Raw genomic sequence first — 15,396 nt, forward strand, 5'->3', positions numbered from 1 at the left:
ACTGGAGATGTTGGTGAGGATATGAGGGAAAGGGGACCCTTTGTACACTGTTGGTAGGTATGTAAAGAAAGTAGTGTAGCCATTATGACTATCACTGTGGACGTTTTCACAATATTTAAAAATTGAACTACCATGTGATCCAGCCATGCCATGTCTGGGTGTATGCCCCAAAGTTTGCTTACTATAAGGAAACCTCCACATTCATGTTTATTGCAACACTGGCCACAGTGGCCTCAATACCCAGTCAGCCTATATGCCCATCAGGGGATGAATGAATAAAGAAAATATGTTCTATATACACAACGTATCAGGCAAGAAGAATGAAATTCTATCACTTGTAGGAACATCAGTGAAACTGGACACCCTTGTGTCAAATGAAAACAAAACCAAAACCAAACAGCAAGTCTCAAAAAAGTCAAGTATCAAATTGTTTGGAATCCTATGGAAAATTTACAATGAAAAAGACACAAAATTAAAGGGGAGACTTTAAGGAATATGAAAGAGGCAAGATGAGGGGCTGAAGGGAGCAGGAGAGAAGGTAGCAGGAAGGTGATGATGGTCAAAGTACATTGCATGCGCACGTGGAAACTTTGTACAATTAATGTAGGAAAAATGATTAAAAAAATTGAAAAACAAAAATCGAATCCTGGATTCTCCTGGTAAGAACAACTGGCACATCTCTCAGTCACTGATCCTCTCCGGCTTCTCCCTTTGCTCTGGGTGCTCCGGACTCCAGCCACATCTCTCAGAAGGGAACAAGCCACGCCCACATGCTGAACTTCCTGTGGTTGAACAGGTCTGTAAACTCAGCCTTTGGGAGGTGGGTGGAGGTGGGTCAGAAGTTCAAGGCCATTTTCTGCAACATAGGGTGTTGGGAAACCTGGATAACAGGAGAGCTTGTTTCTAAACGTCACTGCTACCACTACCACCAGGGACAAGTCAAAACCAACAAAAACAATCCTTACTGAAATACTATAAAAAAACATACTTGCATCTTCTGTAGTCTAAGCAGCAGGTGAAAGAATTGAGGCTACAAGGCTTAATTTTGAGTTTAGTGACTGAAGAAAAGTGTGTGTCTTGTAGAACAGAGAAATGATATGGGTAAGAAGGTCTAAGCAGGTTGATACTATTAGTGCTCCAAAGAAAAGTGGCTGACCATCACAGTCTTAAAGATACTTGGAGAAAGTTATAATTTCTGTGGATCTTTGTCTTCTGTTTTTGTAACAAGCTCTAACTAATTTCAACATTATTTTTAAGCCACCACACAATTAAAAAAATTATCTGCACTTGTATGTGCATGCACGCGTGCTTGCTTGTGTGTGTGTGTACACACAGCAACGTCTTTTGCCACTACAAAAGAATGGCTTTATGTGGGTGGCTGGAGAATTGAACCTGAGCAGGCAGGCTTTGTAAGCAAGTCCCTTTAGCCACTGAGCCATCTCCCCAGCCCCAGGTGGCTTTCACACAGTGTCTGACACGTTGCTTTGGTTTATTTTTCAGGATGACCTAGAGAGAGGGGAGAGGAGAGAGAATAAATATGAATGAATGAGAATGAATATGGGCAGTCAAGGGCCTCTTGCTACTACAAACTCCAGATGCATGTGACACTTGGTGCATCTGCTTATATGGAGCCTAGGGAATTGAATTGAGCAGACAGGCTTTGCAATCGAGTGCCTTTAATCACTGAGCCATTCCTCCATCCCCACATGCTTTCACATGATTGCTGACATACTGCTTCTACTTAGTTTCACAAGGAGTTGCTACCTTAAAATTTTTATAGCTATTTTGAGTGATTCGTTCAAAGATACCCCTCTTATAAATGATGAATTTAGAACGAATAGTCAGGCCTTTTGGCTCACAGGCCCATTTCATTGATAGCACCTAAAAATATTTTACCTAGTTGCTGTGGATTAACTGCAGCTGCATGCGCCACCTTGTGCATCTGGTTTACATGTGTACTGAAGAATCGAACCTGGGTCCTTGGGCTTCTCAGGCAAGCACCTTATCCTCCAAGCTATCCCTCCAGCCCTATGGACAACACTTTTATAGTTATGGTTCACTAATCTAATGGCACTTCAGCCTCTGTCCTCCAGTTAACATGCAGTTAACTATGGTATCTCAATGTTCATTTCTGTGCTTTCAAATGCTTGCTGTGATTTGTAAAAGCAAAAGCCCAGATTTATTCAGTGCAGAATGAAGTTTTGATTTAAGAAGAGGAGAAAATAAAGACATTAAAAGTGGTTTAGGAAAACAAAAGTGGTTTAGGGCCTGGAGAGAGAGCTCAGCAGCCAAGGCACTTGCCTGTAATTCCTAAGGACCCAGGTTCAATTCTCTAGTACCCACAAAAAGCCAGATGCACAAAGTGGCACACATGTTTGGAGTCATTTGGCAGTGGCTTGAGGCCTCGGCATGCCCCTTCTCTTTGTCTAGTTTCTCTCTCTTGCTTTCCCTGGAAATAAGTAAAGAACACATTTTTTAAGCAGTGGTTTGCACTGGCATTGTGTGGACTACTTCAAGTTCATGTACAGTGATGTGGGCTTGGTGTGTCATGTCCAGAACTGTGGAGTTGAAACAGTGAGACAACAGGAAGAAGTGGGGCCTTGAAGGGTTAGGAGGGTTTCTGCTGGTGTTACTGGATTCAAGTTCTACTAAAGAGGCCTGGGCTGTTGCTGCCTTGCCCTCCACTTCCTGAAGACACAGTGTTCCTCCTCTGGAAAATGCAGCCCCCACGAACCATGTGGCATGCAGAAGGCAAGCCTACCAGTGCCCTGAGCCTTCACAAGGAAGGAACTCCGTTTTTGTCCATTATAAACCACCCAGTCTCAGGTAATTTGCTATAGCAGCACACACCAAGACATATAATTAGTTCAACACTCGTATTTGAAATTTAGTTTGGGCTATGAGTCTTCGAAAATATTACTTTCTGAAAAAGGTAGCAAGTATATTGAGAGACCACTTAACTCATAGAGTGTGCAGTTCATGGATTGTAAGTGTGCAATTCAGTGACTTTACTGTAGACACAGAGCGGGCTAACAACATAGGCAATTTTAGAGCATAAGAAAAATCCATTTTAACAGGTGTGTGCTCTACCTAAGGACTTCTGGCTTGGGTTCATATTTTGCTTCAAATTAAAGAGTTTCAAAGTATAGGCAGTGATGAAAAAAAAAAATCTAAGTTAGTTTCACTGTTGTGCTTGAGAACGTCTCATTACACTGTAATGAAATGCAGAGTTCCTAGACACTGGGAGACAGTTTCTGCCGTGTGCTGGGAAACGTTCCTGTCATCGTGCCGTGTTTCTGGGTGTCACACTATTTCTCTTGTTTTGGTTTCAGTCTGTAGGGAGAAACACACGCGGTTTGTGGAAAAATTAAAAAAAAAAAAAAAAGAAGCTTCATTATTCTGGTAGAAAGTATAAGCATATCTGGTTTACGAGGGACCTGGAGAATCGAACCTGGGTCCTTAGGCTTCACAGGCATGCACCTTAACCACTAAGCCATCTCTCCAGTCCTAGATTTCTATGGAGTTTATCAAGTTCACAATAGATCATTGGCAGAAAATGTTACATACTCACCAGAGATAATCACTTGGTCCAGCACAGGACTCAGAACAGTAGCTGGCATATTAGAGTTTTCCATATGATTTTAATACGTGGCAAGGGTTTAGTTTCATACTATTAAAACATTAAGTAAGAGAAGGGCTCGGTTAGTAAAGTGCTTGCCTTACAAACATGAGAACCTGAGTTCGATCCCCAGAACCCATGTTAAAAAGCAAACAAAACAAAACAACAACGACAAAAACTCGCCCGAGGGCTGGAGAGATGGCTTAGCAGTTAAGGCACTTACCTACAAAAGCCAGAGGACCCAGGTTCAATTCCCCAGGACCCACATAAGCCAGATGTACAAGAGGGCACACGTGTCTGGAGTTCCTTTGCGGTGACCAGAGGCTCTTTCATTCGCCCATTCTCTCAGTTTCTTTTTCTCTCCCTACCCCATCTCAAATAGATAATATTAAAGAAAACCCACCTGAGTAGGGTGATGCATGAGTATAATCGCAGTGATGGGGAAACAGAGAACGGCAGTGCCTGGAGGCTCCTGACCAGCCAGCCTTGTGTAGTTGGTGAGCTCCAGGCCGTCCACATGTATGCCCACACACAAACACACCTACGCACATAAAAAAAAAAAGCAACACAGACCTGCGGCTAGTTTTATTAAAAGGTAGTGCACCTGTAGTCCTTCAGGTCATCTGATCCTTTATGAACTGGGGGAAGAACCCGGATGGATTCACTGGCCTCAACCTGCGCGAGTCTCCCGCACTTCTCTTTGCATCCTTGGTACCTGTTCCTACTACACTAGCCTCCTGGTCCTCTTCTTCCCTTCGTTTGACATTTATTAAGTGCCCACTGTCTATTCCAGTCCCTTTTTTTTTTTATCTTGAGGATATAAATACTTCATGCATTTGAGTTGGCAAAAGATACCCAGTAACTATTTGTTGAATTGAATGGAATCACAGCTGAGACCTCTTGGCATATGCTGAGCTGTTTGCCTCAAATCCTTTGTAGACATTATGCCTTTTTGGTACCCAGGCACATTCCTTGCATTATCTGCAGCTTCCTCACTTATCTCTTGCCTTCTATATTCAAGGAGCAGTCACCTTTGGGTGGAGTTCAGCCCTCAGGAGGACTTGGTTAAACGTAGCAACCTTGCTCATAAATCAAATTAGTAGACCCAACCTGCGACCTGCCAGCCACTGTGCTGTGGATCGGAGCAGGGTCCAGTTCCGTGACAGAGAAAAGTGACTCTGACTGATGACTTTTAAGTCTGAGAAGGCTATCCTAGAACTGACACTGGCTTTAAGAAACCCACCTCCGATGTGCCCCTTGCCCTCTTCTTCCGTGGTCAGAAGGCAGCATGCTGGGAATGTACCACGTTATCAGTTCTCACTGGGTGAGAAGTTGGCTTTCAGACTTGCTTGGATAATTTAGAAATGACACCGGAAAAGGAGTGCTATGCAAAACACTCATGTGTGCACACGTATTTAAGAGTTGAGAAAACATGAGCACAGGGGGTGATGTTTGATTTTATACAACCATGGATTCCTTTGCACAGTCAGTTCCAGCTTTTCTACACTAGGAGCATGTGAATATATTTGGGGATTGGGAGATGACTCAGTGGTTAAAGGCGCTTGCTTGCAAAGCCTGACAGCCATAGAGCTTGACACAAAGTGGCTCTTGTATCTGGAGTTCTTTTGCAGGGACAAAAGAGCCTCTTCAGTCCCTCCCCTACACAAAATGCAAGCAAAAAAAAAAAAAAAATCAAAGAAAATGGTATCTAAAACAAAAGGAATCGGGGGTTGCTGGAGAGATGGTTTAGTGGTTAAGCACCTGCCTGTGAAGCCTTAGGACCCTGGTTCGAGGCTCGATTCCCCAGGACCCACGTTAGCCAGATGCACAAGGGGGCGCACACATCTGGAGTTCATTTGCACTGCCTGGAGGCCCTGGCGCGCCCATTCTTTCTCTCTCTCTCTCTAGCTGCCTCTTTCTCTCTGTCGCTCTCAAATAAATAAAAAATAAATAAACAAAAAAGTTTTTAAAAAAGGAAATGGTTCAGTATTTGAGAATTATGTATGCCACAGTGGTGCTTTTCTGGCATTTAAGTGGGGGAGAGAAGCAGCCTGCATAGATTATGAACAAGGCATTTTCTTTCTGACACTTGGTCGCCACTATCGGTGTAAGTGAGCTAATACATTTGAGGTGAATGCATTGATTAGAGAAATTGCATGCCTTACTTGGGAAGAACATTCTCAGATGTCAAGTAGAGCTCAGTGCGTGCCCTTCGTTCTGTTGGGTCCTTGGACTTGGCTGTTCTTTTTAGCCAGTGATTTATTCTATGGACTTGTGCATATTGGCATGTGCCTTTTAGGAGATTTGGTTTGTTTGGGGAGTCTTTAAGAATCCCCAAGGAGCCTCTGTGTGGCCACCATCACAGCACAGATTTCTAACTCCACTGTTGCTAAGCCAGCTGCTGGGGCCTCCGGATTCAAAGCTCAGCACAGCTAAGGACTGTTTTCTCTAAAAACAGCCCGGACAAAGCACTTCCTTCACAGCTTGGCCGGGCTCTGGAACTTCCGATGCCTCAAAAAAGTCTTAGAGAAATATACGGAAGTTCAAAGGTCAATATGACTGCATGTGATTCCTCAGCCCTTCCCCCAACCCGCGGCAACCCACTTATCTAAGAATCTTATTATAGTACCCCCACACACCTCACAAAACCCGAAGTGAGATAATCAGTTAAGTCGATGGGCATGCCAGCAAATGCCAACTAATTTTAGAAAAGAATGTTGCAAATATTACAGTTTGCGTTGGTAGAGATGATGTGCTCTTTCTAACATACGTGTTAGTTCCTTGCATTTATAATCTTTGACATAATTTTGTAGTGATTCAATAACAAGCTCAGGAAAATAAAAGATTTAGGGGTTGGCAAAAATTCACTTGTGCTTTTTTGTGAAAGCACCAAATCAAATTTTGCTTAAGTTGTCCTTTCAATTTGCATGTGCTAGTTACAAGACATCGTGCTCGTTTCTGAAAGATGTTAGGAAAGGGGCCGGGGAGATGACTTAACAGGTGAGGGTGCTTGCTGCGTAAGGATGAGGACCTGAGTTTGATTGCTGGTCCCTGTGCAGAAAGCCAGGCATGGCCTCCCATGTCTGCTGTAACCGACACTTGCTGAGAAGGACGGAGGCAGGGGACGTTTTGGTTCTCTTTGGTCAGCCTGTTAGCTGATCAGGAAGATTACTACGTCCAGTGAGAGGAAAATAAGGTGGAGGAATGGTCAAGGAGGACATGAGACGTATTCCTTTGCCCATCATATTCATGTATTTGGTTGCATACATCTGTGCACACACAAGCCCATGCCCCCCCCCCACACACACATGAAAAATACGAGTAAAATGCAAGATGATAGCAGTCATTTCATTTACTAATTTAGGGTGAAGAAAAGAGGTATAGATCTATTATTATCAACTTTATTTTTTTAATTTTTTTTTGTTTATTTTTACTTGCTTATTTGATAGGGACAGAGAGAGAGAGAGAGAGGATGAGAATGGGCACACCAGGGCCTCCAGCCACTGCAAACGAACTCCAGACGTGTGCACCACCTTGTGCATCTGGCTAATGTGGGTCCTGGGGAATCGAGCCTCGAACCCCGGTCCTTAGGCTTCACAGGCAAGCACTTAACCACTAAGCTATCTCTCCAGCCCTCAACTTTATTTTTTCAGATAAATGTGTACTTTCAGTTAAATCCCTTTTTTCTAGTCATTTTTCTAGAGGAAATTTGGAGGAGGCTACTATAATAAGATCAGAACGGTCTGTTGTGTTTTCTGAGGTGGGCCATCCAGTTGCTCTTGGAGGATGGGAAATTTAAGAGTGACCTTGTGCTCATTGTGGGGTATTCTATGCTTTTCTGTCAGTGTATACAGAATTACTCATTCTTTCCTTTTAGTATTAATTTAAAAATAATAGAAATCATCAGACAGGACCAAACCCATGTCAGATCTTGTCTCTTGTAGCAGCATGATATGACTACCCGCCTAATACAGTTCATTTGTATCTTAAGTTCTTTTAAGTATTACTTGTTAACTCTTTACCAACCATTCACAATTCTAAAATTTTATTTATTTATTTACTTATTTATTTCTGAGAGATAAAGAGAAAAGGAAAGAGAGACAGACAGACAGAGAGAGAGAGAGAGAGAGAGAGAAATATGGGTGTGCTAGGGCTCCTAGCCACTGCCAAGAAACTCCAGATACATGCACCACGATGTGCATCTATGCATTTATGTGGGTACTGGAAAATCAACCTGGGTTTCTTGGCTTTGCAGATAAGTGCTTTAACTGCTAAGCCATCTCTCCAGCCCAATTTATTCAATTTGAAAACCTTCTTAATTACAGTGAAGTTTAATATTGCAAATTAAAGTTATTTTCTACAGTTTATTGCCGGCCATATAAAAATATTGATTGATATATTTTCTTTATGTTTTTCTCAGGTTTTGATGCAACATTCCTGCGTGTACTGAGGCTAAGACTGGAGTGATGGGCAAGTCGTATTGAAAAATCCATGGCAAGTAGGATTCCAATTATTGATATATGCTTTGTGTTTTCTTTCTTTCTCTTTTGATTTTCTCTTTTCAAGGAAGGGTCTTACTGTAGCCCATCCGACCTGGAATTCACTAGATACGGCCTCAGGTTGGCCTCAAACTCACAGTGATTTGATTCTCCTACCTCTGCCTCCTGAGTGCTGAGATTACAAGGGCGTATCACCGTGCCCAGCTTTGACATGTGCTTTTTTTTTTTTGTTGTTTTTAACTGTGTCTACATATGGATACACCAGGGTCTCTTGCCATTTCAAACAAATGCCAGAGAAGTGCACCACTTTTTGCATCAAGCTTTACATGGATACTGGGGAATTGAACTAGGGTCAGCAGGCTTTGCAAGTAAGCACCTTTAACTTCTGAGCCATCTCCCCAGCCTCTTGACATAGGTTTTTAGACTAAAAATGGTACTTCATGTTTGTATAGCCCTCTTCCGTCATCATAAGCAATAATTTTAATCTTTTTTTAAAAAATTATATATTTATTTATTTGAGAGCGACAGACACAGAGAGAAAGACAGATAGAGGGAGAGAGAGAGAATGGGCGCGCCAGGGCTTCCAGCTTCTGCAAACGAACTCCAGACACGTGCGCCCCCTTGTGCATCTGGCTAACGTGGGACCTGGGGAACCGAGCCTTGAACCGGGGTCCTTAGGCTTCACAGGCAAGTGCTTAACCGCTAAGCCATCTCTCCAGCCCTAATTTTAATCTTTAACATGCATTGTTTACTAAGATGTGGGGGCTCACATTATGACAAACATCATAGCTCCGTAAAAGTTTGATTTTCAGGGCTTAAGAGATGGCATAGTGGTTAAAGCACTTGCCTGTGAAGCCTAAGGACCCAGGTTTGCTTCTCCACTGCCCACATAAAGCCAGATACCCAAGGTGGCGCATGTGCTTGGAGTTTGTTTAGAGTGGCTAGAGGCTCTGGAGTGCCCATTCTCTCTCTCTCTCTCTCACTCTCTCAAATGAATGAATAAATAAATATTTTGTAACAATTATTCTGAGCTGTGAATGGTTACACTCATATGTTGATAACATGTGTGTCAAAGAGTGTATTCCCAAGGAGCACGCGTCTCTTATGAATTGGTCACGGTGACCATCTTGCCACCCAACATTCTGTAAAGTTAACCTTGCACTTTTTCCCTCATCAATGCATCCCACCTTCTTCTGCCAGAACAAAGCCCCCGTCTCCCAGAGGTATGGTGCTCCTGTGGCTATGCACCCCTGGAAGTCAGGAATTGCTCCTGTTGTTTCTGCCATCAGTTTGGGGTCTCTACTTCCCTGTGATGTCTTCACCCCTTTGTTCTCACCCCACAAGTTGCTGGTTCTTTTGCATTGAGGCTGTTGCTAATGAACATTTCTCATTTCCTGAGGATACAGTCGTCTTCAGTTCTCTTCATCCCGATTTTATTTTCCAAAGTCTCCCCGCAGATGAACATGTCCAAATTTATATCTGTTTATTTCAAGTTTTGTACGGGGATCTTTATATGTAGGCCAGGCTGGCCTTGAACTCCTGGTCTTCCTTTCTCTGCCTCTGTATTCTGGGATTACAGGGGTGTTCCAACACATCGGACCAAAGTTTTATCATTTTAAAAAAGCTTTTGTTATTTTCTTTCATTCTCCAGGAACATCCTTATTTCTTTTGCTCTTTTGTGAAGAGGAGTTTCTTAACAGAGCGCCTGTCCCCTTCCCTTCATCTCTCTTTAAGCCTGGGTCTTAAGCGTGAACACGTGGGGTGGAGCTCACTCTTGGCTCCTCTCCGCTGCTAATGGCAGTGGTTTGGAGAGTTGTCACATTTGACCTTCTTTTTGCATTTGACATGGTTCAGTGCTTATCTCTTCCTTTTCCTTCTCTTGTTATTCCCCTGCGGGTCGCTCTTTGCTAATCTCACTTTTTCCTTCCCACCAGAAATGTCTAGCTCACTGTTAGCAAGGCTGGGAGCCTGAGGTCAGAGCACCCCTGTGCTCAGGTTTTATTTATTTATTTGAGAGAACAAGAAAGGGAAAGGGGGTTGGGAAGAGAGACAGAAAGACAGAGACAGAGAGAGAAAGAGAGAGAGAGAGAGAGAGAGAGAGAGAGAGAGAGAGGGAGAGAATGGACATGCCAGGGTCTCCAGCCACTGCAACTGAACTCCAGATGTGTGCACCCCCTTGTGCATCTGGCTTATATGGGTCCTGGGGAGTCAAACCAAGGTCCTTAGACTTTGCAGGCAAACGCCTTCACGGCTAGGCCATGTCTCTGGCCTGTGCTCAGGGTTTGATGAGAGTCCTCTTCTGGGTTGCACATAGCCAACTTTTCCTTGAATCCTCACATTACAGAAAGACGATGGCAGAGTTCTTTGGAGTCTCTCTCTCTCTCTCTCTTTCCAGGGCCATGTACATGCTTTTTAAGGCACTAAAACCATTTATGAGAGTTCTACCCTATTGCCTAATCACCTCCCTAATGCATCTTCTACTACCACATGTGGGCATTAGGATTTCAACATGTGAATTTTGGAGAAGACATTCATTCATTCATTCATTCAGTGAATAATAGCAGACAGAGCAAAACCATGCAGTGTGGTATATGTAGTGTTATTATATAGCAGTAACCATATAGTTCCATCCAAAGTCGCTCTTTTCCAAAATCCATCACTTCTCTGTCTGTTCACTGTTTCTCAGTCTCATGTGTGTCCATAAATCTGGGGAGGGGAGAATCTTTCCCATTCTCTCGCCTCTAAAGTTGGTGTTTCAGAGAACCTGTCATCTTTTTCTCCTTGTTTCCATAGCATTTCCATATATTTCTGCAGGTTCAAATCCATACATATGATAATGAAATCTTCAACAGACACCTTCGTTCATACAGGTGCACTAGATGCAGACAGTCAACTTCTAATTAGATATTTGCTTCTGAAGATGGCATAGTGCATTTCAGTCTCAGGTTCCTGGCCGTGTTATCTTTGCGTCCTGATTTTCTTTTTCAATGTGTCTTTCACCACCAGGTGTGTAATCCAAAAAGCTGGTGACCCTTCATCAGTCCTTTTAATCCTGCATTGTCTTATCTTTCTCAGCCACCAAGTCATGCAGACTTTTCACATCTCTCATTAATTTTCTTCGCTTTCTTTTTCACCAGGCCATTTTCATCATCTTATAATCGGACTCTTGCTATATTATTTCCCTTAATATTTTAAGTTGTGGGGAAAGATGCTAAAAAAAGATTAGTACAATCGCATTATTCCTTTGTTGAAAATATAAAGAGTTGGGTTGGAGAGATGGCTTACCGGTTAAGGCGCTTACCTGCAAAGCCAATGGACGTAGGTTCTATTCCCCAGGACCCACGTAAGCCAGATGCACAAGGTGGTGCTTGCATTTGAAGTTCGTCTGCATGGCTGGAGGCCCTGGTGCCCAATCTCTCTCTATCTGCCTCTTTCTCTTTCTCTCTCTCTCTCTCACACACACACAAATAAGTAAATAAAATAAAGAAAAGAAAATATGAGATGTCCTCATAATTTGTGCACTGAAACACTGCTTTTTGTTCTTCCTCCCATGTTGTCTTTGCTCTTTCCTCTGTTGGGAAGTTTTAGGATGTAGACCCTCGTGAGGCCTCACTCTGTTGTTCTACCTTTGCCTGTGTGTTCAGGCCCCACATTCCTTCCCACGTGGCTTATCTCATCAAAACTCTGTCTTATAGCTTTCAGTGCAGACCCGTTGCCATCAACCAACCCTGCCCTCTCCAGTCCATTTTCTTCTCCATGTTTCGTAAAGTGCTTTGACAACAGATTGATTAAACCCCAATTCTGTACATCCACAGTCCAGAAGATACAGTGCCTGCCACATAGGAGGCATTCCAAGGACTATACTGGAACCTTTGAAACAGAATAATCAATCCATAGTCAAAAAGCTCAAGTGTAGAGGCACGTAATGATGATGCAGGCATATCTCAAATATTTTATTCCTGCATGCAACTTACACATTTGTTTGAAAGCATAGTTTTTCCTTTTCACCTTTTCTATTTATTATATGTTCATATGTTTGTTTGTTTATTTATTTATTTATTTATTTATTTATGAGAGTGACAGAGAGCGAGAAAGAGGTAGAGAGAGAGAGAGAGAGAGAGAGAGAGAGAGAGAGAGAGCGAGCGAGCCAGGCATGATGACACACGCCTTTAATCCCAGCACTCTAGAGGCAGAGGCAGGATTGCTGTGAGTTTGAGGCTACCCTGAGACAACATAATGAATTCCACATCAGCCTGGGCTGGAGTGAGATTCTACCTCAAAAAACAAAAAGAGAGAGGGAGAGAGAGAGAGAATGCATGCGAATACCAGGGCCTCTAGCCACTGCAAATGAACTGCAGACACATGTTCCACCTTGTGCATCTGGCTTTACATGGGTCCTGAGAAATTGACTTGGGTCCTTATACTATGCAGGCCAAGTGCCTTAACCAGTGAGCTCTCTCTACTTCTCTTTTTAATTTTTTTAACAGCACTTTGCCTTTTCTCCTTTTTATTTATTTCATCAACTTTCGTTTTTTTACATTTTTTTGTTTATTTTTATTTATTTAGTTGAGAGTGACAGAGAGAGAGAGAGAGAAAGAAAGAGTCAGAGAGAGGAGAGTGGGTGCACCAGGGCTTCTAGCCACTGCAAACAAACTCCAGATGCATGCTCCCCCTTATGCATCTGGATAACATGGGTCTTGGGGAATTGAGCCTTGAACCATGGTCCTTTGGCTTCACAGGCAAGCGCTTAACGGCTAAGCCATCTCTCTAGCCCTAACTTTCTTTTTTTAAACTTTATTTTTATTTATTTATTTTGTGAGAGAGAGAAAGAGGCAGAGAGAGGGAGAAAGAGATTGGGTGTGATGGGCACATCAGGGCCTTCAGCCACTGCAAACGAATTCTAGGTACATGTGCCCCTTGTGCATCTGGCTAACGTGTTTCCTGGAGAATCGAACCAAGGTCCTTTGGCATTCCAGGCAAATGCCTTAACCACTAAGCCGTCTCTCCAACCCTATCTTTCTTTCTTTTTTTTTTTTTTAAATATGACTTTGGATCAGGGGCTAAGTCTTTTCTTTCAGTATAGATCCACAAGTAGATTATGTTTCCTTATAGAGTCACCTCTGTTCTGAATTATCTAATTCTGATTTGTTTCTTTAAAGTGAGATAAAGACTGGGAGATATTTGTGAGTTATTTTTCCAGTTACAATTCCCAAATTTTATTCAGTGGTAATTTAAAAAAAAATCTTAATCATAGACTAACCTTTTGACATTTTCAAAGCCCTCTACCTGCTTTTCATAGAAATGTCACTGCTTTTTATATTTCTATGTCATGTCTTTAGGCAATCCTTTAATTAAGTCATTACTACAATATGATACCAGTGTATAAACAGACAAAAAGTGCTCATGTTAAAGTGTGGCTCTGATGATGGGAACAGAAGTTGTGCTTTGCTCAGAGGAGCCAACTGGTTGGAAACTTTCCAGCTACATCAATCAGTATGATTTACAAAGGAACTAGAGACCATTGGTTCATCTAGACAGCTGGTTAAGTGGATGTTGCTTTAAACGTTTCAACAGTGTCTGTCAGATTGAGGCCAAGAGGATGCTTATCTCTGTTCCTGGGGATTGTGGGAAGGAGAAGAACTTAGTACCAACCTACCTTCCTGTACGTTCTTTCCCCAGCGTCATTTGTAAAAATGTTAAATAAGACCACTTGGCACACCTGTCTCCTTGAAATCTTCAAGCTTACACATCTGACTCTGCCATTCATCTTCCACTTTAACCCTAGCCCAGTGCAATTTTTACAGCGACTCTTTGGGTTTTCCTGCAGCCATGTTGGGAAGCCCTTTGTGATGGAAGGCCCGAGGTCAGCCTAGAAGGAGGAGAAGTTTGTTTTGACTCATGGCTCTGGAGGTTTCAAGTTCAGTATCTGTATCTTATAGCTGTACACCTGTGAGGGTCCAGGTCATCCCACTGGGATGTGTCTGCACCAGGACATAGCTTGTCTCATGTCAGCTCTGGTAGCTTCAGGATAGTGCCCCCACAGCCAAAGCATTTCTATTTATTTATTTATTTGAGAGCAACAGACACAGAGAGAAAGACAGATAGAGGGAGAGAGAGAGAATGGGCGTGCCAGGGCTTCCAGCCTCTGCAAACGAACTCCAGACGCGTGCGTCCCCTTGTGCATCTGGCTAAAGTGGGACCTGGGGAACCGAGCCTCGAACCGGGGTCCTTAGGCTTCACAGGCAAGCGCTTAACCACTAAGCCATCTCTCCAGCCCAGCCAAGGCATTTTTAAAGAATATTTTCCCACTTGATTTATTTATTCTTTTTTATTAATTAGTTTTGTACTCTGTGAATACACTCAAGTTGGTACCATTGTTAGTCTCCTCCCTGTCCTGCCCCTTCCCCCTGGCGAGGTATATTGGTCATGTTTTGTGGAGTTAGCCCACAGTTATGGGTAGGAGGAATTGTCTCTCTGTATCATGACCCAACATGTGGCTTTGACATTCTTTCTGCCCCCTCTTCTGCAAATTTCCCTTCGCCATGTTGGGTTCGTTTTAGGTCTGCTTCAGTGATGAGGTGTTGGGAGCCTCTGTGTCTCTGGATCTCTGATTTGGTGGGAGTTGGTTGTTCTCTGTGTCAACCTCCTTCACCCTTATGCTGGTACCAGTTCACCAAGAAAATAGCACTTTTGCTTGTTTCACCAGTTATTCTTAGTTTCAGCTGGGGCCCTTTTAAGGTATGATGGGGTGGTTTTCTCCTTAGGATCTACGTCTATTTGAAAAAAGAGAAGCAGATTCTCCAATGGAGAGTAAAGTTAGCACCAGATAAATGGGATAACCCTTACTGTTTTTGAGAATATTTGATAGGTGTAGGCCATCTTGTAGCCTACAATTGATGGTATCTTGATAATGGAGAGCAGGCTCATTTTTGGATCTGGTTCTGACTTGTTTCCCAGCTCCAGCTATGGGTCCTATACCACTGAGGGATCAGTTAGCCAAATCAAGAGCAGTTGGTTCCCCAACATGGCTGTGTGCCACTATTGCACTTGTGTGGGCATCACAACAGGTTATTTGCTGCTAAGTAGGTTAGACCATGAGTTGCTCGGACAGATATTGGTCATTTTCCCCCGGTTGCCCATGTAGCACCTTCTGGCACTAGCGTGCAGGAAGAGCTGGTTCACTGAGAGCAAATCAGGTTCCAGTGCAAAGATGTGGAGAGCCCTGTGGGTCTGCTGGTGTGGGTGTTTAGTTTGATGTCGTTGTTTCTCTCTCCATGT

At 43.0% G+C, this 15,396-nt stretch overlaps 1 protein-coding gene across 6 annotated transcripts in view; it reads left to right on the forward strand.

Annotated features, from left to right (window-relative positions):
- Positions 1-15,396, forward strand: part of Klf12 (Kruppel like factor 12) — a 479,766-nt gene that overhangs the window by 61,188 nt on the left and 403,182 nt on the right. For 4 of the 6 annotated variants that reach the window (XM_045145261.1, XM_045145263.1, XM_045145260.1 and 1 more), the window contains exon 2: positions 8,040-8,113. Coding sequence is in view for 2 of the 6 variants with exons in the window: in XM_045145263.1 (XP_045001198.1) it covers positions 8,111-8,113 (3 nt within the window). In the remaining 4 variants the exon portion in view is untranslated. Of the gene's footprint in view, positions 1-8,039; positions 8,118-15,396 lie in introns of all 6 variants that reach the window. The other 2 variants (XM_045145262.1, XM_045145265.1) reach the window with 1 other exon arrangement.

Source organism: Jaculus jaculus, chromosome 3 (genome assembly GCF_020740685.1).
Source record: "Jaculus jaculus isolate mJacJac1 chromosome 3, mJacJac1.mat.Y.cur, whole genome shotgun sequence".
NCBI lineage: Eukaryota > Metazoa > Chordata > Mammalia > Rodentia > Dipodidae > Jaculus > Jaculus jaculus.